Source organism: Chenopodium album, chromosome 24 (genome assembly GCF_948465745.1).
Source record: "Chenopodium album chromosome 24, dcCheAlbu1.1, whole genome shotgun sequence".
NCBI classification, from domain to species: domain Eukaryota; kingdom Viridiplantae; phylum Streptophyta; class Magnoliopsida; order Caryophyllales; family Amaranthaceae; genus Chenopodium; species Chenopodium album.
The window spans coordinates 9,476,490-9,501,193 of NC_137857.1; the positions used below are offsets into that span (position 1 = coordinate 9,476,490).

The 24,704-nt window shown below is 30.2% G+C and overlaps 2 protein-coding genes across 3 annotated transcripts; one reads left to right on the plus strand and one right to left on the minus strand.

The window, feature by feature from the left end:
• Window positions 1–3,650: 3,650 nt before the first annotated feature.
• LOC145610529 (serine carboxypeptidase-like 7) lies at window positions 3,651–17,535 on the minus strand. Its single transcript, XM_081665851.1, has 14 exons — window positions 17,399–17,535; window positions 17,113–17,258; window positions 16,217–16,296; window positions 14,966–15,088; window positions 14,744–14,846; window positions 13,827–13,864; window positions 12,696–12,797; window positions 12,095–12,181; window positions 11,783–11,947; window positions 11,034–11,105; window positions 9,993–10,114; window positions 8,651–8,764; window positions 5,664–5,718; window positions 3,651–3,924 (listed from the first exon to the last, which is right to left on the minus strand). Exons 1-14 carry the CDS (start codon window positions 17,533–17,535, stop codon window positions 3,841–3,843), a joined length of 1,428 nt encoding a protein of 475 aa, XP_081521977.1. The 3' UTR covers window positions 3,651–3,840.
• Window positions 17,536–19,765: 2,230 nt separating this feature from the next.
• On the plus strand, window positions 19,766–24,096 carry LOC145612307 (uncharacterized). 2 transcript variants are annotated; one of them, XM_081667677.1, is made up of 12 exons: window positions 19,766–19,920; window positions 20,012–20,068; window positions 20,155–20,206; window positions 20,320–20,393; window positions 20,475–20,605; window positions 20,818–20,903; window positions 21,042–21,183; window positions 21,271–21,393; window positions 21,755–22,924; window positions 23,319–23,432; window positions 23,514–23,608; window positions 23,834–24,096. In XM_081667677.1, exons 1-11 carry the CDS (start codon window positions 19,896–19,898, stop codon window positions 23,577–23,579), a joined length of 2,040 nt encoding a protein of 679 aa, XP_081523803.1. In that variant the 5' UTR covers window positions 19,766–19,895; the 3' UTR covers window positions 23,580–23,608; window positions 23,834–24,096. The 2 variants fall into 2 exon arrangements, with proteins under 2 accessions (XP_081523803.1, XP_081523804.1); XM_081667678.1 differs by having other exon boundaries at window positions 20,818–20,899; window positions 21,059–21,183.
• The last annotated feature ends 608 nt before the right edge of the window (window positions 24,097–24,704 follow it).

Below are 24,704 nucleotides of genomic sequence, written 5' to 3' on the forward strand. Positions count from 1 at the left end.
GTAAAAAAACGGAGAAAGTATAAAAATAAAAATAAAATATTAGACATTAATTCAAAATTATACAGGTATTTTTTATACATATGAAATATTAATAATTTACCAATAATAATACTCCAAAACAACTTTTTAATTCTAAATCATTTATTCGTACTTTACTTATTTAGTATCGATCAATATGGTGGTTAACGCGCGCGGTGCGCATGCCATAGCTAGCAATGTTCGGGAAATTCTTTCTATTTGGCTTTATGTCATAATTTTAGTTGTTAGTAACATTAATAATAAGTAAACAAATATTTTTAGGGGTATAAATATCCGCACACTATTTTTAAGAGTTATCTCATACTATTTAATTAAAATCAGTAGGGGTTATTTAATTAAATTTTCTCTCCTTTAGCATAAAAACTTTATATATTTCAATACTCTCATTTGTAGTGCGTCTTATTTCATATATTCGTGTATATATAAGATCAGATTTTGACAGTGTTTAAAGCAAGTGTTATTAAGTATACTAAATTTGACGAACTAAAAGTTTTATGAAAGTGAAACATTTTTTTTTGAAGACGTGAAACATTTAATATTGGTTTTATTTAATTTATTTGTTTCAATAATAAACAACATTTAAGCATGTGATTTGCAAATTGAGAACAATTTGTGTCAATTTTATAAGTTGATTTTGTACCTCCATCGTTAAATTACTATGCATAACTTTATTCAAAAATTTAAAAAATGTTAAATTATAACTTTTAATATTATTGTCTTACAGATTTATTACTCTTCTATTAAAATATTCACTACGTCAAAATAAATCCATTTATAAATTTTAAATTGTGGATGTTATAAAATTAAGTCAAGATCCACCAAAATTTAAATTAATTTGGAGGAAATCATACATAAGTATATTCTGAATAATACTGATCTCTTATCTTAGCTAAAATTTTAAGACATTAAAATCACAACTTATCCTAGAAATTTCATCGATTAATACGAAAATAGGTGCAACTTCAAACTGATTTTTTCTAATAATTACTCTGACCATGCTACTTGCATCACTTTCAAGACTACCATATAATCCAAATTATTTCCTAAAATCATCCATATCTATATGAGAGGTAATACTATGTTTTTGTTTTTTATTTTACAAGTATGATTGTCTAAAAGAGATTATTAATCCATGAGTAGATTATTCAAATAACAAATTTATTTTAGATAAAAAGTTTTATCTTAAAATTCAATAAACAACCTGGGCATCAAACGGGCACAAAACTAGTTATTATGATGTATTTTAATCGGTTAAAAATAAAAAATTCTCAATCTAAAACATTTGTTATATTATACAAATGTACAATACTTTGTAATATCCCAAAAGTCCAAAACTACTACTCCCCCTGTTTTTATAATAATCAAATGACCATTTTCTTTTCATCCGTTTTGTAATAATTATTGCAACATACACTTCCTTTTATGATAAGGATCTACTACTATTTTATGAATTATCTCTCTTACAAAACTCACGTGCACTACTTTATTACTATTATTATTTATTATTATTATTATTATTATTTTTATTATTATTATTATTACTACTATTATTATTATTATTATTATTATTATTATTATTATTATTATTATTATTATTATTATTAGATGAAGCTCGTGCAATGCACGGTTTTTTTTTTTTTTTTTTTTGAATTTTTTTAAAAAAATTTATGTGCTAAAATTTGTTATATATTTAGATAAAATTCATACTATCAAAAGATAATATTTTGTATATAATTTATTTAAACTTAAAAATCTCATTCGTCAATTTTGCTTACGTGGCATATGAATTATTTAATTATTAAAGAAATTAATAATCCCTTATTTGGTTGTCTGAAACTAAAATTTATAATCCTACATGGCGCGCTAAGAAAATTCAATCCTATGTGGCTCTCTAAAAACTCGGGAAAAAACTCTCCTTTAAATATATGCTAGATGTAAGTCCATGCGATGCACGATTCTAGTAAATTATTTTATTAAGATTTTGTAAATTTATGAAAATCATTCATGAGATGAGATATTTGGATAAAATTCCTAATATCATAAGATAATTTTTTTAAATTCTAACATTAAAGTTATAATTCTTTACTTTATTTATTTTACGTGTCGCTTGAATTTAAAAACCCAAACCATTTTCTTAAATTAAAATTTTTAATTCAAAAATAAATGACAAATCTTTTTTTTTTTGGTTAAAATAAGTCCTTTGCTTATTCGTTTTTTTATATACTCGTTTTGTTCCAAAATGTTAGTATGATATAGAATTTTTTAATTATTAAAAATTAGGGAGAATCTTCTAAATTTCTCTCTCTATATATAAGGAGTAAGGACAAACATAGTCATATGAGATTTAGTTTATTCGTCTTGATGAGTACATTATTAATATCTAATTTTTATAATATTTTCTAGGGAGAGATTAAAGATATTTGTGATCAAAGATTTGTATCCATATATGTGAAAAAGATAATTATTAGTTTTATATACAGTTTAAATTTTAATTATTCACTATTCACTGTTTTTACGTAAGGGGCAAAATTCTTGAATCTTATTCGTCACTTTTTCTTAGGTGTTAGAGTGAATTTTTTAATTCTGTAATAAATTATTAATCTAATTTTTCATTGGTCAAAATAATATATTTTCTTATGTGACGCGCTGAATGCTCTCGAAAAATGTCTACTATATTTATATATATTAGATTATTATTATTATTATTATTATTATTATAAAATATATATAGAAAAACCTACAGAGTCAATCAATTTAAAGAAACTGGTGAGGAGCTGAGATACAATCTGGGCCCCACCCCTCTAGCTATAGCGAACCCGATCCTGCTGAAGATGTGAGCAGCTGCACGAGCACCAATATCATGAGTCTTAGCGAACGCCTAAACCTGCTTTAGCAACGCAATAGCATCTAATTCCACCAACGAAGAAAAGGAGAAAGGAAGAAAACCATAGCCAATAGCCCTGCAACGCGCCCCATACTTGTCCCGCTTCCGCTGAGCCGCCGCCGACACAACACGACCAAGAATGAAATCAGACAACCCCGATTGTGTCAAAGGTGAAGACCCCGTCAAATCAACACATACATCAAGGCCTCTATCCCAGGAATAAAGCAGCACATCTGCTGGTCGTAAAGCCCCGTCGTTTCCTCCAATCAACCCAATGTTAACCTCCTTTCGAACAGAAATCCCAAACCGAAAACAAATATCAACAAGGGTTATTGTTATGTTATTGTTATTATTATTATTATTATTATTATTATTATTATTATTATTATTATTATTATTATTATTATTATTATTATTATTATTATTATTTCTTTATTCTACAAATAACTAAATTTATCCCCACTAACTATACTTTACATTATAAAATAAAATTGTCATGTTAATCCCCACCCTATAATTTCCCTAAAACTTTGTGTTCTTCCTATAATTGTGATTATTCTGAAATGGAGGGAGTAACAACTTTTACGAGCATTGGTACTTTACAAATATAATCATTGAGTGAACATTAATTCATGAGTATCAAATTGAAATAACATTGATATGTGTTACTAATGAAACTATATTTTCACTCATGTGAAGTATAATTCTATAACATATAGTGCTCTTACCTAACGTCAAAATATCATAAATCAAATGACATATCTGCCTTTTAAAGAAAATAATTGATTTATATCAATTATACGTGTAAATATTTGACCTTGGAGATCGACAATCAACAATAATGCCGGGCACAAATTGATAATCTCATTCGTAAAATGAGCAAACGAACAAGTTACGAAGCACGTTATAAGGTATTGCTATAACGAGCTCAATCCGAGCCACCTATCAATCATGGCAAGCGATTGTCGAGGCTTATACTCTGGTGCAGTGTGCCCTCCTCCCTACACAAAATTACAAGTGTTACACCAACTTTTATATATGGTTGGCACACCGCATGGCCAGCTATCATGGGAATTACTTTGTTAGTGTTATAGAGGTTATTTGGTTAGTGTAATAAGGGTTATTTCGTCAATGTTATAGGGGTCACTCGGTCTGTATTACAAGGGTTACTTAATTAATATTACAAGGATTAGAGCATGTTCTGATTTAATGAAAACAACTGAACTGAACTAAACTGAACTAAATAGAGCTGAAATGAATTGTTTATGAGAGAAGGAAATTAGGAACTATATCGAAATGAACTGAATTGAACTCATTGGAGGTGAACTGAAATTAAGCTGAACAGAACAGGTCATTATTGCTTTGTTATTTTATAAGCGACCACACGCTATGGCCAGCCGCACACATAATGTGCTGATTTTGTAATTATAAACAACTTACTTCGTAGTTCGTACTATGTACACAAAGGTAAAATTTCACACAAAAAACAGTTAGTACAACATAGACCTGACAAATAGATCGTTCGTCCACTACAAGAAAAAGCTCGATTTCCAACAGTTGGGTACTGACGGACACGAAAATCTGTCGAAATTTTCTGATAGATATATTTCCATGAAATTTTTTTTTTATCCAATGGCTTATTTTCTGTCGAAAAACTCATTTTCGATGGGATTTCCGTCGAAAATGAGACTTTCGATCGACAGAATATAGGGTATTAATTCGTAGGTAATAAGTATTTTTCTTGTAGTGGTTCCGGTAGGGTGAATATAGGTCAACAAATATTCAGGTCGGGTACAGGTTAGGTCAATAAATAATCGATCAGGTCGGGTATCAGGTCAACACTTCGAGTTGAGTTCGAACGGGATCAAGTTCCAATCGAGTAACTTCGATCCAGGTCAATTTCCAAGTCCCGTTGTTGGGTCAAGTTCGGGTCAGGTCAATAGTGTGATGCTCAAAATGTGGTGCTACAATAAAAAATTATTCATTGAAACCTCAATTTACATCTTAATTTATAAATTAAAACATCTATTGATAAGATTTTTTCAAAATGAAAAAAACTACGCACCCTCTTAAGTTTTAACAACATATTAGGATTAGTTGTGAAAGTTTTAATATGAATTTTAGTGGATAAGAAAATTGTATGCTAAAAAGGTAAATACTTGCATATTAGAAATTAGTCTTTACATTAACAACATATTAGGATTAGTCGTGAAAGTTTTAATATGAATTTAACTCAAATGGAAAAAAAAAACAGCAAAAATAAAAAGAATATTCAAAACGTGTACATAATACAATTAATTTTAAATTAAAGATAAAGACAAAAAAAATTAATTTGGTTTAGACTATTTTCGATAAGTGTATAAGGTAATTACAGTTTGGGTCAAATACTTAGCCCTAAATCTGTTAGATCATTTTGAGTATCAATTATTGGTGGATCTGGTCGTCATTCCGCGTATTAGGTAATTATAGTTTGGGTCACATCGGGTATCAGGTCTGTTCAAGTCAATCAATTTGGTTTAAATCGGGTCGGGTCTCTTTGGGTTTTGGATCAAATTTCGGTTCGGGTCACTTCGGATTTTGTGTCACGTTTGAGTCAACTCCATTTCAGGTTGGATAAGTTCAAGTTCATGTCATTTTCAGGTCGATAATTTTAGGTCATTTTTTGGGTTGCAGATTGAGTTAGGATTACACATGTCATAGGAATAGGGAGTAAAAGTAAGAGTAACATAAAAACAATTACCTTAATTGTAGCAAAAGTTAAGCGATAAGGAAACCGTAAATATTCCGTAACATATCTGCAAAATGATTTAAAGATTATTAGTTTTGATAATAAAGGATGGTTTTGTAAACAACAACAACCATGAGTTATGCGCCATAAGTTATGCCCCCATACAATCTATACTTATATATTTCCTCCGTTTTCTTTTACTTGCCATACTTTCCTAAAAAGGAAATGTCACAATACTTGCAACACATTATAAAAGGAAAGTTACTTTAGATAAAAACTATACTATGTCACTCATCCTATTTTAAAGTTTATTATATCATGTAAACCCCACCTTTCTTAATTACCGCACTAAAGGGTGTATTGCATCTAAAAGAAAACGGAGGAAGTATTAAACTAGGTTAGCTCCCGTGCAATGCACGGTGATCTATAGTTGTATATAATTATAGATTATTGATTGATAAGTATTTTATTATAAATTAGTCGAGAAATAATAAAAGTATGTGATATGTTGATTTTTTAATTGTAGCTTCTAGTACACAACTAAAACAAAAGCAGGCAAAAAATCAAAGCTATATATTTTCTTGCTATAAAGTAGGTCACAAATTACTCAAGTATGATTTTTGGTTTATATTTTAGAAAGATTTGTGAAATTTTTTTATTGTAAATAGTTATGGAAACAATTAGTATTAAACACTAGTAATTGTATTCTAAGCATTCCCAAAAACGTTTATGTGCCACGTGGCACCCTTGCCATGTCGTCTTCTAACTATGAGCATATTATAATAAAAATGTCTATCATGAGATTCGAACTCATAAGCACAAAAACATGCATTAGGTGTCTTACCATCTCATCTATATATTAATCATGCTTTTATACTCGATTCATAAATATATAAGTATATTGATTGGATGGAGATCTAAATATTTAATAACCACAATTCTTTTTAAAAAAAATGATCATATTATTTGCTAATTATGCTAATCGAGGTAATACATACAAGCAAGAAAAAAAATAATTTATGTTATTTAATTATTTTGATAATAATTATGTCTTTATTTTCATTAAACTATAAATTATAAACAAAGGTCATGTTTATATAATTTTTGTTGACAGGAACGCGTTAGTATAAATAATCAAAAGTTGTTCCACAAATAATTTATTCAAATGTTTAGTGAAAAACTATTATAAATTATAAACAAGTAATGAATAAATATATAATAAAGAATGAACCTATTTATTCAATTACATGTGTTCAAAAAAAAAAAACCCACAGGATTGCCTAGGCCACACACTAGTTATTTAAATTAAAACTTACAAAAGTTTCGTTAATATTTTCGTTATTATTGGCATAAAATTCCCGATATAAATCATCGGAGTACTAATATTTGTCTTGTAAAATTCATAAAATACTTTATTTACGACATGGAGAACTCTACTGAATCTGAATACACCACCGTACTTGGTTAATTAGTACGACATACTACACTAGGCTTTGTTTAGTTCAACTTATTTTTACTTATTTCTGAAAAAATAAATTAGAAAAAATAAGTTCAGATTAAATCATCGTTTAATGTGCAGTTTTTTATCGCTAAATATCTTTAATTTCATGTTTCCTCAAAAAAAATATCTTTAATTTCATAATACAAAAATTATAAAAATAACATATCAATGAAATGCACATTATTACGAATCTAACAATGCAAGACCCCACTTGATATATATTTTTTTTTATAGATTATCGTACATTTAAGTAGGGGTGAAAGTTCGGTTTTCGGTTTGGTTTTTTGCCCAAACCGAAACCGAACCACCATAATTCGGTTTCTTGATTTTGCAAACCACACCGCACCACTTTAGCTTTGAAACCGAACCAAACCAAACCACCTAAATTTCGGTTTTCTTAAAAAAAACCGAACCACACCGAATTTTCATATCAAACATCATAAACATCAAATTTTGCAAAAAAGTCCAAACCAAAATAATATCGAATTGCTATAAATTCGAAAAATTTAAGATAAAACCCTAATTTCATTGAACTAAAAATTGGAATAAAAATCACCGAAATATCAGAAAAAATTGGACAAAATTAGTAGAAAAAAAAAACACAAACCAAATTAAAAGAAAGAAAAAGAGGACAAACCTCACATTCCACCGAAAAAACGTCGAATTTGGGTTTTTAATGGTCAAATTCGACCATGAAAACTCTAGATCTAGAGTTTTCATAGTCGAATTTGACATGAAAAACCTTTAGTTGATGGTGTTCGAAATCAAAACCTTTAATTTAGTTGATGGTGTTCGTTAATGGTGAAGCGAATTCGAATTTTATTAATCAAAAGCTCGATGTTTTCGTTAATGGTGGCGAGGAGAGACAAGAAAAACGATAAGAAAAGAGGAGAATGAGACAATGAAAGCGAAGAAGAGGAGAGAGAACGGGAAATTGGGCGAAATCCGGGAAAGAGGAGAAGAGGAAAGGAGATAGAAAGGGTGGAAAGAGAGAGAGGGAGGCTGAGAGTGATTAGGGCTTTCTTATTTTTCATTATATACCTAGGGTATTTAGTTTTGGGCCAAGGGTTTTGTAGGATTGGGCTTATAATTTGGTTTGGTTCGGTTTTGTTCGGTTTTTCAATTTCCCGAACCGAAAACCGATTTTTTTTTATTTTTGACACCGAAACCGAACCACCCTCCCAAAAAACCGAACCACATTCCTTATTCGGTTCGGTTTTTCGGTTCGGTTCGGTTTTACACCGATTCACTTTCACCCCTACATTTAAGGTCAAAGTATGGTTAAATCAGACAATCAGATCAAATTAAATCAGACCAAATCAGATAAATTTAGATCAAACCATACCAGACCAGATAAGTTCAGGTAAGCATAAATAAGGAGAACTAAATAAGACCTAATACTACTCTATACCCTAATTAAAATATTCGATAAAATTTTTTACAGTAAAATATGAATTATATGAAGTAAGTAGGAGATTTAATTGATGAGGAAACTCACCCTGCTACTTGTCCATCAACGAACCATGGTCTCCAATGCATGTCCGTTGAGAGATCTAATTGCTTGATCCAATCTTGAGAGTCCACATATGATATTGAAAGATCTTGGTCTCCACTATAGTACATTAGAAAGTTATACCCAAAGACAATTAGAAACAAGTTTGGAAAATTCTCACGGTGTAATTGTTTTCAGAAGACCGAATAAAGTTGGGATTATTAATTTCCATTTTTCCTTTATAATATTAAAAAAAAAATATCTTTTAAATTGATCTCTTAGCAGATTATTTTATTTTATTCTTTTTTATAAAACATAGTATATTATTAATTCGTATTTATTTCAAAAGGTTTTTTTTTTTTAAGAATATTTCAAAAGGCTTTTGTATTAGAGCAACTCCAATGGTTGTAGCTAGGGACTTGCTTGCAATTTTAAATAATCCCTAGCTACTAGCTTGACCATTGGAGCAAAAATATGTAATTAGCTTAATCAAGCAAATTAGTTTTGTCAAGCTAATTTGCTTGAAAAAAACTTGCCAAAAAGAAAATGTTAAAAGTCAATTAAATTAGTAATTAAGATAAAAATAATAAATTGATAATTTAAATAGTAAGCTAATAGCTAGCCATTGGGGATGAAACTAGCTACAAACATAATTAGCTTGAAAGCTTATGTGGCATGACAAGCTAATTTGACAATTGGCTTGCCATTGAAGTTGCTCTTATTAGTAAGATTTTTTTTAAAGTTCGTTCATTTAGTGGATAAGAAATTTTATGGTAAAAAGGTAAAACAACAAAAATAATTTCAATTCAATGAAGATAATTTTAGTTCAGTAAAATAATTTATTCTCATCATCTGCCCTTATGGCTCTCTAAACGTACACAAACAAACAAACAAACAAACAAAAAACAAACCTGTGTATCAATGCTTGAAGGAAATTAAATATCTAGGAAAATTTGTGAAAAACTACCTATTATAATCCAAAATTTACGAGAAACTACCTATTAAAAAAAGTTGTAATTGACTACCTAATTTTTGAAAATTGTTGTAATTTACTACCTTAGGCCGGAATATGAAGTTTGACCATAACTCTCCGGCGTTGACTTGGTCACGTTGATTTGGGAAAGAAAGGGGTTATTAAGTGTGTCACATGATGGTCACGTGACCAAGTCAACACCGGAGGATTTTGGTCAAACCACATATTCCGGCCTAAGGTAATAAATTACAACAATTTTAAAAAATTAGGTAGTCAATTACAACATTTTTTTAATAGATAGTTTCTCACAAATTCTGGATTATAATAGTTAGTTTTTCACAAAATTTTCAAATATTAATTAAAAGAGGCGCAAACCTGTATATCAATGCTCGAAGGAAATATTTTGCGAAACTTTTATGATAGCTTATACTGCTTTGACCACTCGTCGTATATGTGGATAAGCTGCGATTACATCTAACCCAATAATCAACCATCCCCTGCTTCATATAAAATAGTTAGGTTATCAACTTTACTCCTGAATCCTGATTTTCTATTATATTTGCTCTTAAGTTTTGCCGAGCTTAAGTTTATTGGTTGAACTTATTTTACTAAACCCTAAATTTATTTTTTACTAAACTAAAATTATTTTTACTAAAAGTAAATTTTTTTAACTGAATATTACTTAATGTGTGAAGAGAATCGAATCTTGGGACTTATTCTCTTCAGATTATTTTCAGCTTAATTCAGTTTAGTTCGGTTTCAATAAATTCAGTTCTTTATTTCATCCTTTCATAAAATATTCAATTCAATTCAGCTCCAATAAGTTCAGTTCAGTTCAGTCAATTAGAACACGCCCTTACTCTTACACTTAAAAAAGAATGACATGCATTTGTACATTTTTATAGAAAATTCTACCCTTTTTTAAAAAATAAATTATTCTAACATATATTACAAATATAACATACAGGTTATGTTCTCCGAATATTAAAAAATCCCGAAAACAATACCTGCAATTTTTTTTTTTTGTTAAGTAACAATACCTACCGTTACATTGTTGGATGTAAGTGTACTGTCTCGCATTGTTAAAAAAAGAGAGAGCTGATCACCTTAAAAGTTAGGCTTTGATGTTAGAATTTTTCGTAGTAACATAAAAGAGAGTTGATAGGTTATAAAACTTTGGCTATTTCCAAATGATTTGCAATAACTCCTAATTGTTTTGAAGATTGCAACACCAACTCGTAATTGTTTGGATGATTAGTCTTTGTTTATATATCTAAGATCATCGAACATCCCAATTAACACCAATAATAAGGCAATAATTTGTGTTTGCCGTTGTTTTGAAGCTAAGGGTTGTTATATGATAAAAAGAACTTGTAAATAATCGATCATATCAAACGTTGAAAGTTGAAAGCATACCTCTCGAATGTGAAGTGCCTCTTGAACTTGAATGTCATTTGCCCAAGTGTAGGAGAGCAAGTAATGGGTATTCTATCATTTAAAAAACAGGATTAAAATAAAGGTTGATAAATTAAAGCTAGCAGAATCAAGGAAAAGTGTAAAACATCATATAGCTAAACCAAACAAATTTTTATGATTATAAAACTTCAATTATATTCACATGTTAAAATGGTTCTTTAACATGGTATCAAAAGTCAGTGTGAGACAAAAGTCACAGGTTCAAATGTCATCCACCCCCCACTTTTAAATAGAACATTTTGCGCTAGGTATAAGGGGTCGAATTCATGCTACATCCACACTTCAAGCACCATAAACTCTCATATAAAGTGACATGATAGAGTATATAAAATGATCCTAGACTTCAACCGTACTACTTCGTAAACTTTTGGTGGAGTTTGTAACAATTTGATTCATGCTATCTTTGGCAAACACCTTTTACTCTGCCCACAACAATATCCACTTTCTTTTACTATAATATTTATTTTTTTTCGCTCTTACACGTCCAAATTTTCACAATCAACCACATTTTCTACACACACTCACAAAAGTCACCAAGGCACCACATCAACACTTACTATCTTATTTTCTGTATATTTGTGCAAATAGTAACGTTAAGATTAGATTATACGAAAACAAAAGTAGTATTCAATAAAAAAAAAAAAAAAAAAAAAAAACAAACAAACAAACAAACAATTGAAATAATATACCCGACATTTTTGTTTGTCATGGAGAAAGTTCTTAGGATCGTCGTTGAGAAAGTTCTTAGGATCTTTGTTTGTATAATTTTGTGATGGAACCTCTTTTTTCGGCTTAGGAGATACAAATATGCACTTGTATTCTAAGATATGCGGTGTGCAAATGCCGTCGCTTTCCTGCATATACGTAGTACTAAATCATCATTAACTAAATTACTTAAGAAAATAAGAAGAAAGTAATAAGGAATTAAAGAGTGATTAGTGAAGTGATTACTGGAAGATTATAGGTTACTTAATGCATAAGCTAAGACTTTTATGACTTACCTCTGATATAGCTTGAACTGACTCCAAGCACTTTGTATTGTTAGCATCTATATTTGCAAATTCACTGTTGCAATTTATTTTGGCAGACTGGAATAAATGTACAAAAGTATACAAATTAGTAAATTCCAATATGTAATTTCAAACAACAACTTTAGAGATGAGGAGTACTAATGTGGTATTTGATATTACCATTAAGACTCCATTGGTACCATTATATATCCAATAACACCATTGAAATTTAAAGTTCCATTAAAAATGACTAAAATACCCCGTATTGCATGATGCTCATATAGTATAGTTATGTACCAAGAATCACTCCTAATTTAAGGGTGTTTCAATTCACCTGATTTTCACTTATTTGAACTTATATGAATTTATCAAAATTTATTTTAATTGTACTTTGAACTTAAATAACCCTTATCAGAACTTATTTTTTCTGAATTGAACTTATTTTCTTGAACTGAACATTTCTAAACTTAATTGAACTTATATAAACTTACCTGAAATAAGTGAAAATAAGGTGAACATAATAAGCCTTAAGAGTCCTAACAATTATCAAAAAATTAAAATTGATGTTTAAAAAAAAATAAAAAAAAATTACCTCATAGAGCTCATCAGAAAGTAGTGACACACGATGCATGTACTTAGGTACTGCATTTCTACTTACATCATTATCTGTCACTGGATTTCCAAGTATATATCCCTAAGTCCAATAAATATTATATGCATGGACGGAAAAATAAAATTAATAAATAAAAAAAAAAGCTATGAAATAATAACAAAAACCAGAATAACTCTAAAAAAAATTATCTTCATCGATAGTATTTTCGATAGTTTGATTTACAGTATATTTGATGTAGCTTAGCAAAATAATATCAACAAATGTGAAAAAAAAAAAAATAAAACAAGCAATGTAAAAATAATGGTGGAACTCCGTGGAAGTTATTGCTAGTTACTTTGCAAATTAAGTATTTCACGTACATTATGAGTTTAAGACACTTCATGTGTCTTAAAATCTTTAAACGTTTACTAAAGGTAATTTCTAAAATGATACACATATATCATTCTCTGATAAAAATGTTTTCCAATAATTTATTTTTTCAAATTTTTCTTAAATTTTGTGTTACTAAAAAATCTAAACATATCTTAAATTATATGATGATTGAATCTAATAATAATATCTTGATATATAATATGGAGTAATTCAAAACATGTCTATTATGGATTATTTCATTACCTATCGATCAAAAAGGAAAATATTTTTTTATATTAAAAGAAATAATCTAAGGTTTGGTGAAAAAAAGAAATCAACAAAATTTCAACAATAATACAAAATTTTTTTGAAAACTACAATTTTTATTGTTCTTAATCTTAGTTTGTCATGCATAAAGCATAATCACACTTTTAGTTTTGCACACAATTTTGACACAATAAACTATTATAGTAATATTATTATGAAGAAATGAGAGACATATCATGTGCCAATTGAATTTAATTAAAATACACTTTGAATTATTTAAAAAAAATATCAAGGTAATATATATGCTTACACTAGATCTAATTTAGCTAGTTTAATTTGAAAAAAAAAAAAAAAATTAGAAATTTCCTTAATCATGTACCTATTAACTTGATTCTTGAATCATATGACTAAATGTTGCAAAATGAAAGTTATTTAATTACATGTCCAGAACATGCATGGCATGCATGACATGCATTAGTTTTGAGAACTTACATTCATATTCATTTTTGGTATGAGTCTGTTTTTGTTTCCTACAAAATAAAGGATAGAGATAGATATATTTCAAGATTCAGGATTTTCTTCATCACAAACCAGTACGTAGTACATATGTATAAAACAAGCTAGTTAAGAATGCATGACAAATTAAACAAAGTCAATTCAGAGTTCAGGTTGTTAGATAAATACGTAACATAATATAGTTCATGATTAACTGTGTTTTTGTATTTATGAAAAATGAAAATATTGTGTGTGTATATATATATATAAAATATATATATATATATATATATATATATATATATATATATATATATATATATATATATATATATATATATATATATATATATATATATATATATATATATATATATATATATATATATATATATATATATATTCTTAAGGGCTTCTTTAAACAAAATCAAGCATCAATTACAAAGATCAATGCATGTAACATGAACATGCATATATTCCTAAGTTATTGTTAAATTTTAAGATTTTCATGTTTTTAAAAATAGTAGATGGTAAAATACAAAAAAAAAAAAAAAAAAAAAAAAAAAAAAAAAAAAAAAAAAAAGAATTGTAGGTGGTACTAAAACGACAACACTAGTAGGTAGTTATTTCCAAAAAAATCCTGTTAAGTCAAGATAGTATAAAATGATGGGTTTGAGCAACCAAAGAGGAGAGTTCAGTCCACTTATAATTAAGTTAAAAGTAGGCCAAAGGAGATTCCATATACTAAGAGAAATTGGTGATAGTTTATTGATAATTTGTTAAATTCGTCTTGAATAATGATAATATAATGATATTGATAATAATGATGAACTGAAATCACCCGAACTGAATTACACTGAAACACAAGTGTAAAAGAACATAACCTAAGCTATAACAATATATAATAAGATTACCATTTAGAATCTCGTTGACAACAATAGGAACAATCTTGCCTGAGTATGAATCTCCTGATATGTACAAAGAATTTGTTTTGAATTTAGAATGTTCCAAAAGCCACTGCATTCATGTAAATAAGCTACTTTAGGGAAAATAATCCACATCTATATACTTTTATTACACATGTTTTAATATATAACTACAATGATTAATAATACGAAGTATTTAAATTCACTAACCTTTCTCAAAAATTCATATATATGTTTTGATTGTAATATGTCATCACTGTAGTATGCGTCTGAGGTTGTTCCATATGAGAACCCAGTGCCCACTGGAGAATCTAGAAATATAATGCTAGCTACCTAAACAATGCCGTAATAAGGAATGGTCAAAGTTACGAGTTAGCAAGTGTAAACGTTCATAAATTGTGTAAATTAATAGAAGTAGAGCAATCGAGGTAGTATTAAAAAAATTTATTCCCGTATTGAAGAATAGTATTTTATTTATATTTATTTATTTATTTTTTAAGGCTGAAGAATAGTATTTTATGTAAAATGATACTCCTCCATTATTTTATTTTATTTTGAATAGCATACTCCTCCATTATAATTAAATTGTTCCATACTGATTTCACGATTTATTTGTCTTAATTTAACCATATATATTGATATGTATTTTAAATAAAAATTTATTGAGAATACGGAGTATCTTACTAGATTTATGATAATGTGCTGTATTTTTTAATTATCTGTTTTTTTTTTTTACAATGTACCTCAAGCTTGATAATAAGATGTAATGATATGGTCCATACCTTAAAATTTGTGAAAGAGGATATGATACAAACAAAAAAAAAAGGACCTTATTAAACCAACAATTGATGTACAGCTTACAATAAGCTAAGTGAGGTTAAGACTATAAGTGAGGCTAAGACTATTAAACCAACAATATAATTGATGTACAGCTTAAAATAAGTGACGCTAAAAATACAATGATATGTTGGTTTAATTGAAAATTTGTACTCCGTAATGATATGCACAGCTTACAATAAGTGTGAGGCTATTGTTACAACTAATTGCTTACATCATCATAATAATAAAAATGTTATTATAAAATTCTATAAAATACAACAAGCAAATTTTATGGGTCAAATTAAAGGACCCTAGCTATTTCAAGTTCAACCAACCAACATCTCTCACATGTTAGCCAAGCCAGCTACGCATATCATAACTTGAGAAGTTGAGGTTAAAAGAGAAGGTAAGAAATTCCCCAACTCCTATAGGTAGTTGGTTCGTTGAACTCGAAGTTATGATCTCAATGTACATCACAAGTTGAGTTCTCCACCAATGTTTAGTTGGTTTGACGGGATATGCAATGCAAATTAAAACAATAATAGTCTTTTTTTGAAAAAAAAAAAAAATTTATAGCAACAACACTAGTTTATTTAGATAAATCCTTAAACGCAGCAAGGAGCCAAGGAATAGATAATTTACCTTAGTCCATGAATATGGATTTAACTGAAATTGTGGTATGCTAGCTGAATAAGAAGCGCTGTAATTGAATGTTAGTGGACCTGTCAATGCAAGTAAGTTTAAATGTTTTAAACAACTGAAATTAATTACCAATTCTACCAAATTATAACAAAAGGGGGCTGCAAAAGAGAGAAAACTTCATTTTCAATTCATGCATAAGAGCAACTTCAAATCTCCAACCGTTGATTTTGGGAACTTGCTTGCAATTTTTATAATTTACAAGCTTATAGCTAAATCATTAGATGATAATTCACTAATAATTAGCTTAGAAATCAATTTTTTCATATAGAATATTAATTAATTAAAAAGTAAAGTTAAAAAAACTACTCGTATATGATAACTAGTTTACCATTGGAGTTAAAATTAGCTAAGAAAATTATTATAGCTAAAAAGATGATGTGGCAATTTAAACGAGAAGATAAAGTAGCTTGCCATTAAAGTTGCTTTAAATCTTAAATAATACTCCATACTCCAAATGTTAAATGGTGTTATTAAGAAAGTTTATGTCATATGATTCTATCCCATCCATGCAAAAGCCTGATTACCATGTCGGTCCCTCAATCAAAAAAAAAAATATAATACACAAATATAGTCACGATAAGCTTGACTAAGAAACCTTTGAAATAATAAGTCAGAATTTTACTATTGTACTAATCATCTAATCTAATATATTATCTGAACCTATTTAATCTTATTCGAGTGTATTCGACCTTAGTAGATCTTAATGTGAATAACTAGTATTAACTTAACTCTTGTCATAGGTTGTTTGATATATTTTCAAAACTATTAACTTATCAGACACTTATTTTTCCTCGACTATACATAAGTAATAATATTTTTAAGTGAAAGATACCTACCGATTTCATAAACAAGGCCAGACAAAGCAGAGCAACCAGGACCTCCAGTGAGCCAAAGCAGAAGAGGGTCTTCTTCTACATTTCTTTCTGATTCAATGAAGTAATAGAATAATTGCACTTCCTCTGATTTTCCAACCCCTATATATCTGCCTCATAATAAATAACCAACCAATTGTTATTAGCGTACTTTGTCTAATCGTTCTATCACAGTGTTTCTAGGAAGAACTGTTAGAGACGGAGGGAATATAAAATAAACAAATAAATATCGTACGATAATATGTCTTACCCGGTTTCAAGGGTGAAAGGTAGATTGCCAGGATAACCAGGTAGAGACTTGATAATCTTGGGTTGTGATTGAGAGAACGAGATTAAAGTTGAGATCAAGATTAGCTGCAAAATTTGAATTTTGTGTAAGTTTATCATGTTTGTTTTGGTTAATACCAGAGAAACAACATAGACGTACTTTTATTGAATAAATAAAAAAGTGGGTAGATTGTTTGATTAATCTGCTTACTGACTCTTAAGCGCATATTATTAAATTCTGATTCGATGCAAAATCACATGTTTAATGCTCATATGTTGACTATCTATTTGGCGATTTATTTAGCAATTTGTATACTTCCTCCGTTTTCTTTTACTTACAACACTTCCCTAAAAAGGAAATGTCACAATACTTGTAACACACTATAAAAGGAAAGTTACTTTAGGGAAAAACTATACTATATCCCTTATTTAAAGCACATGGCCCACTAAATTACACTCCTAACAACCACTCATCCTATTTTAATGTTTATTACTAGTATATCATGTAAACCCCACATTTCTTAATTACTGCGTTAAATGGTGTGTTGCATCTAAAAGAAAACGGAGGAAGTACTAAATAATACTCCCGCTATCTCCATGTTTTCACTCCATTGCAAATAAGTGGGTCAAATTTCAAAAATTTTGACAAAAAATTCTTATCAATCATCCACCAAACCGGCCATGGTCATGTGGAGTCTTGTTAAAATTGTCTCATTGTATATTTTTATATCAAGTTTTTATTATTTTTATGCATATGATAATGAAATTATAATCTCCCTCCGTTTCGTAATAATCGCCATAGTAGGGAGGGCACAAAGTTTAAGGAAAATAATAAGGTGAGGACCAAAAAAAGGAATTTTATAATATAAAGTATAGTGTAATTGTTAGTTGAAAGGACAAATAATTAAAAAGTAGTGTAAATGAGGTTGGTAAAAGAAGGAAATCAATAACTATATACTAAAGGCGAAACCTAGAATGACACTTGTCATTTCCTGGTTAAAGTTGAGATCAAGATTAGCTGCAAAATTTGAATTTTGTGTAAGTTTATCATGTTTGTTTTGGTTAATACCAGAGAAACAACATAAACTTCTATTGAATAAAAAAAAAAAAAGTGGGTAGATTGTTTGATTAAACTCAAATTTAACTATATCATTGGTAATCCAACTCAATTCCATTTAATAGCCAAAATCAACTTGAGATAATTTCAAACCCAATTCAACATAAATAACTCAAATCCAACTTAATCTGACCCGTTATTAATCAATTCATAGTAAACCTAATTAAACTCATAATTTTGTTGATTCGAAGAATCAAATCAGATGTATAGAATCTTTATCAAAATTTTATTAAAGCTCGTGTTGATTATATATCATGTCCAAGCTTTTCTTGGACCCGAGGTTTGTCTAATCCGAACTCTACCCGTACCCAAGACACATGCATTGTTTCGAACTTGAATCACACTATACCCAAGACACATTCGAATCGAGCTTGATCTAATCTAACACAATTTGATCTAATTTTATCCGTAGTAATCCGACCATGAATTGATCTAAACCTAATACTCAACCGTTCTAAATTTGACCCGGACCTGAAAATAAATCATTATAAACTACAGGTGATCATTGAGCGGGCCAGGCCGGATTTAGGCCGGATCAAGGCCAAAATACGCAACCCACTTCTCGGGCCAGGGCGGGATTGTTGTGCATAAACCCCAAACCCAACCATTCTTGGGCCGAGCCAAAAAAAAATCATCTAAAAATACTTCAAAACACATTCCCAAATCCGATAAAAAAAATTTTAATATTGGGTTGGGCCAAACCGGGCCCGATTTCGGGCCTAAAATCTACCCAAATTTGGGCCGGGCTAAGTTTGATCAAGTATATTATAAACTCATCCCAAATAAACAATAACCCCAATTGAACATGATACAAACATGTTTAGGGCCTATTCAGCTGAAGTGAGCTGAATTAAACTAAACTGAAGTTAAGTGAATTGAACTGGATATTTTATGAGAGAGGGAAATTGAAAACTGAATTGAACTGAACTAAAAATAATCTGAAGAGAACAGACCCTTAACTCTAACCAGAAATTATAAATTATGTGGTTTCACTCGAATTGGAAGTAACCCCAACTGATACGATTTCTTGTACCCCATCTTTTTATTATGATCATGATGTTGTGACTTGCTTGAATTTCTTTTTTTTTTTTAAAAAAAATAAATTTTTATGAAAGAGACAAATATGTGATTTAGGCATGTGAAAATTTGAGGTCACCACTAAAAAATCTTTGAGCTTAGGTGGGTCCATGTCTTATATACCTTCATCACTGAGGTTCATCCACATCTAATCCAAACTCCTTACCATCCTATCCTAAAGCTTATCAAAATTTCCCTGAAAAATGTTTTTTTCTTCATTTAACAACTGATTATTTGCATTTAATTTGACATTGCTCGATTTTTCGACTATAATCGTTTGTTTTCAATGCCTGGAACTATCCATGTATCGGGTAAGTTGTAGCTCATCATGTTTCAGTTTGTGTACCAACATGAAAAGTGTTATAACTGATGTAACAACTTTCTGCTTTTTTTTTTTATCAGTACTTGAATTGGTGGGACTACCATCTCCACCACAATCTTCATCAATGGGTGTTAAGGGTATGAAAATTGTTTCGTTTTGATTAAATCTCGTCTACATCTTTACTTGTGTCGTATTTTAAACTCTTAGTCTTGGGGCAATGCAGTTTCTATGGGAAAACAGGCACATGAAATGCAGGACAATAAAGAAACTTCTTTGTAATGTCACTTAACTTCATGCTATTTCGTCGTACTCCTTTGTATGTATGTATGTAGCACTTATTTTAATTGGATGCTAATGATGGAAGTTTATACCTTTTTGATTCTTGTAGTGCATTAGCTTCTCTTCGGGACAAATTGAATGTGTCGATACGTGACTCTGAAGGGAGTGAAATAGCACACACAGGTTAGTAAATTCTGTTTGGCATACCTATCAGTAGTAGTGATTCAGTGACAGCTACTGATCGAAGTGTATTTTGCTTTGCAGATGTTGAAACTAGGTCCATTGTCGAAAAAGGTACTTGGGATGATCTATTCCCACTTAAAGACGGGGGGCATATCCGTATGAGACTGCATTTTATCCTTACAGAAAATGAGCTGAACAGGATCCGCAGTATGGTAATTACCTGTCAAATTCTAGACTGAATCAGTCATTCAAAAGAACCTTATAAAGAATTTGTCGATACATTTGGGATAATCATTGCAAAGTGAATGATCACTAATTAAGTGCGATTGTGGCTATCATATACGAAGTATATATATGAGTCTCTAAGAGTTATATCACCGCCATTGTGCCTAATATAATGTGTAGGAGTTTTATTGACTTGCAGAGAGAATCCGCAGCTCGGAAAAAGCAGGTGGATTTTCAAAAGAGGAGTCATAGTAGCTCAGATTTAGCAGTTGCTTCTGGTGGTAGGTCCGCATCATATTTGTTCCTCACCTTTGTACTATCATGAACTGTGTGTCACTGTGTGCATTTAGCATGAGGGTACGAAGGGAGATTTTGTTTTGACAGTTTTCTTGTAGTGTGATTCTGAATTGAAATTGATATCAGCCCTGCATCTTCACAAGATTCACTCAAGTCTCAGCATCAGACTCGGGAAAGTCATGAAGAACCGTCTGATGGCCAAGCTAAAATAACATTCACAGATTTTAATGAAGTTTTGAACAAAGCTCAACCTGGTCAGAAGAAACAAGTAATTCTTGTCATGTTTTTTTATTCAGGTTCATTGTAAATTCATGAATTGCATAAACATTGTTTCAAATAAACTTTCTGCAAACAGGCATTTTCCACCTCAAAATCAACTGGGGCATTGGATAAGTTTCCGGCTTATCAACAGCTGAAGGAAAGAATTCAAGGACAAAATGTGGAGCAGCAGAGTCGGTCGAATAAAAAACCTACCAATGTAAGGAAATTGATGCTTGCTATTGAAAATAGTCCAGTGAAGGTTTCTGTTTACTGACGGTTATGCTCATAGTGTTTTTTAAGATTTTACCTTTGTTACTCGGACTCTTTAATTCACCTCAAGCACCCAATTCAAATCTCCAAACTAAACCATGGTATAAAAAATTGATACTTCATTTTGGAACCAGATTATGGAAAGTAATCATAATATAGGCAGGTCTATTATGCTGTCACATACTTGTGTTTTAACTTTAGTATCTGAGTCCGAGTAACATAGTCTTTTACTGTATTTACACCTTAAATATGAGATACCAAGATTTTTTGTTATTTTCCCTGAATCGCCTGCTACTAATAAAACACAGGCAACAACTCAATTTAGCAGTAGTACTATGGTGGATATTCCTTCCAAAGAGCCAAGCTTTAAGAAGATGGTTGCTGTCAATACTGAACCAGATTTGTCCAAATTAGATTCAGCACCAGCCTCTGCAGCTCAAAAAGAGATGGAAAAAGAAAGAAAGGAAACATCACCTGATACTAATAAAACAAAGAAAATGGTTCAATCAAGCAGTGATACTACATTGTATATTCCTGCCAAAGTGACAAAGTTAAAGAAGGTTGTTATCAATACTGAACCAGTTGTCTTGAACTTAGAATCAGCAACAGCTCTTTCAACTCAGGAAAAAGTAGGTGATGAAAGAAGGGAAAGATTGCCTGCTAAGGAATTGGGTCGATTAAGGAATAATAATAAGGTGGATAACCCTTTCAAAGCGCCAATCTTAAAGAAGACAGTTTTTGCTAACACTAAACCAGTTTTGTCCAAATATTTAGCCGCATCAGCTACTTCAACTACAGGGGAATCAGGGAAAGAAAGAGGGGAATTATTAACTTTTAAAGATAAAACTAAGGAAACAGGTCAGTTAAACAGTGATACAAGAGTGCATACTCCCATGAAATTTTCAATCTTAAAGAAGGTAGTTGCTGTGAGTTCCAAAACAGGTATGTCCAATTCAGAATCAGAATCAGCATCAGCTTCTTCTACTTCAGAGAAAATGGGGAAAGGAAGAGAGAAATATAAGGACTACGGATCAACTCAACAAGAGACTTCTGATGAGTACAGCATATCTAAAACCGAAACTACAAACGAAGAGGTTAAAGAGGAGAAAAAAGCTATGAAAAAGTTGCATTCATCACCCATTTCGGAAAAAAGTATATTTTCTTTGAATACACTTCTTGAAGCATTACCGAGAAGAAAACAGTCTTCTACTGATTTGTCCAACCATAAGTATGAATATACTACTAATGAGGCTTTAGTTATTGATAAGAAATGGAGAAGCAAACAATGGAAATCTTCTCAATGTAGAGCAACATCAAAAGTGTTTGATGGGAATCAGCATTGCTCAATTGATAGCTTACGCGGCTGGATATTTTTGGATGAAATGATACCCTCATGTGTTTTAAGAGATGACAGTCCACAACTGAATGTACCCGAAGGTTGTCTTTCAAATTGCAGTCAAGATAATGATCAAGAAAAGGTCAGTACACACCTAGCTGACCACAAGAAATGAAGCTTATACTAGTATATACTTCCTCTTTCAACCTAGACAGATCTAAAGCACTCATTCATTTACAAGTGCATCATGCATAAAATGTTCTAATTTGACAGCAAAACTGTGAAATCACTCCTAGCAAGTTCTAAACAAGTTACATTAGTTCGCTTTGAAATAAAATAAGTGAAATCACTCTTAGCAAGTTTGTAAATTGCATGCTTAGTGCTGTGGTATGTCATGTTATTATTACAAGTAGAAAAAATGAAGTCGGAGGGGAAAATGCAATTTAGCAATTTGTCATCATGCTGTACTGTATCATCAAAATAACTGTAATAAGGAAACTTCTGATATGTTTTTTTTTTTTCTGTAATAATTTCAGCTCACTGATACTGGTCTCAGCCAAAGAAGAATTGAGAAGAGATCTACTGCATCAAAAAAATTGGAGTCCAAGAGACAGCCTGACAACATACCGTTTACTGGACCAGGCGGGCAGGTCTTGTTTTTACTATCTCCATCAGTTTTTTGCATAAACTAGTGACTGAAATACAAAACAAAATTGTTTATATACATGCAGGTAATGAAGATCGCGATCATGGCAGGCTTTGGCCTCCTTGTATTTCTCACAAGACAGGGAAAATAAGAGGTCTTACATCTGTATTCGTTCAAAAGGTAAATGCTTCATTCAAAACCAGACAATATGAAACCTCATAGACTCATAGTTGATACGTACATTGAAAGACATCTTTTCCAATTATTAAATGTAGAAATATCTTTTAAGGTTTAAGCTATTACATGTTACATAAAGTAGGTTACGGAGTATATTATTTGCATCTAATTAGCTCTATTCTATGAGCTGGGATGATCACTGATTCTTAATTTCTCCTTTATATGCAGACAATACAGCCAATGGTTAATTTTGCGATCAGCTTAGGATACGGTTATCATACAAACGCTCTGTATATCATCAAATCGACATGTATGTAAAAGCATATCAAACTGCTTTGTGCTAATGTAATTCTAGTATTGTATTTATTCATCTTGCTGCAGTCTGCAGACTCTTTTCAGAGTTTCAGGAAACCATAGACTCGGAAAAAAAGGGAGAGAAATTTTGTATTTTCAAAAGGCAAGTAAGAGTAATAAAATACCATAATGAGCAAGTGATGCGAGTTCAAGGTAATCACCATGATAAACAAAACGTGCAATACGACAAAGCTAATCTAACATGCTTTAATCTGCTCTTACCAGTATACTCAAGAACAATTGAACAAATATAGACAAGCCTTACCAATCACGATCTTTTGGTGTTCATCTTATTCATTTTATTTACCAACAAACAAACAAAATTAAAGGTATTTTTCCCCCAAGCAACTAATTTAAAAACCTATATTGATCAACAGGATCATGATTCAACAGCCTTGACTTCACATTCTAGTTACAAATTATTGTTTTTAGTTGTTTGATTTTATTGTTTATTGCTTACATTTTTAGCAATGAATAAAACGAGCAAATGCAAAAATTGAGTTTAATGCTCATTTATGCAACTGAACAAATATCATAGAGACAAATTTGAAAATCCCAAATTTAAGTAAGAGAGAGTGTGGAAATGTTTTTTTTTTTTTTTTTTTTTTTTTTTTTTTGATAGAAGTGGAAATGTTTAATTAATGTCAAGTAAGAGGGGAAAAATGATGAAGGGCGTATGCCTAAGTTAGAATAAAGCAAGTACATAGAACAAAAAAGACGAAGAGAGTACCTGATTGTTATCTCC

Excerpts from the sequence above, each read along its gene's own strand:
- LOC145612307 (XM_081667677.1), top strand. The coding sequence starts at position 19,896 with ATGCCTGGAACTATCCATGTATCGG. Across the intron at positions 20,394-20,474 it reads GAGTGAAATAGCACACACAG|ATGTTGAAACTAGGTCCATT; the intron begins GTTAGTAAATTC and ends TTTGCTTTGCAG. Across the intron at positions 22,925-23,318 it reads AAGATAATGATCAAGAAAAG|CTCACTGATACTGGTCTCAG; the intron begins GTCAGTACACAC and ends TAATAATTTCAG.
- LOC145610529 (XM_081665851.1), bottom strand. The coding sequence starts at position 17,535 with ATGATAAACTTACACAAAATTCAAATTTTGCAGCTAATCTTGATCTCA. Across the intron at positions 11,948-12,094 it reads CAGTTCAAGCTATATCAGAG|GAAAGCGACGGCATTTGCAC; the intron begins GTAAGTCATAAA and ends ACGTATATGCAG. Across the intron at positions 10,115-11,033 it reads AGGCACTTCACATTCGAGAG|GGGATGGTTGATTATTGGGT; the intron begins GTATGCTTTCAA and ends TATATGAAGCAG.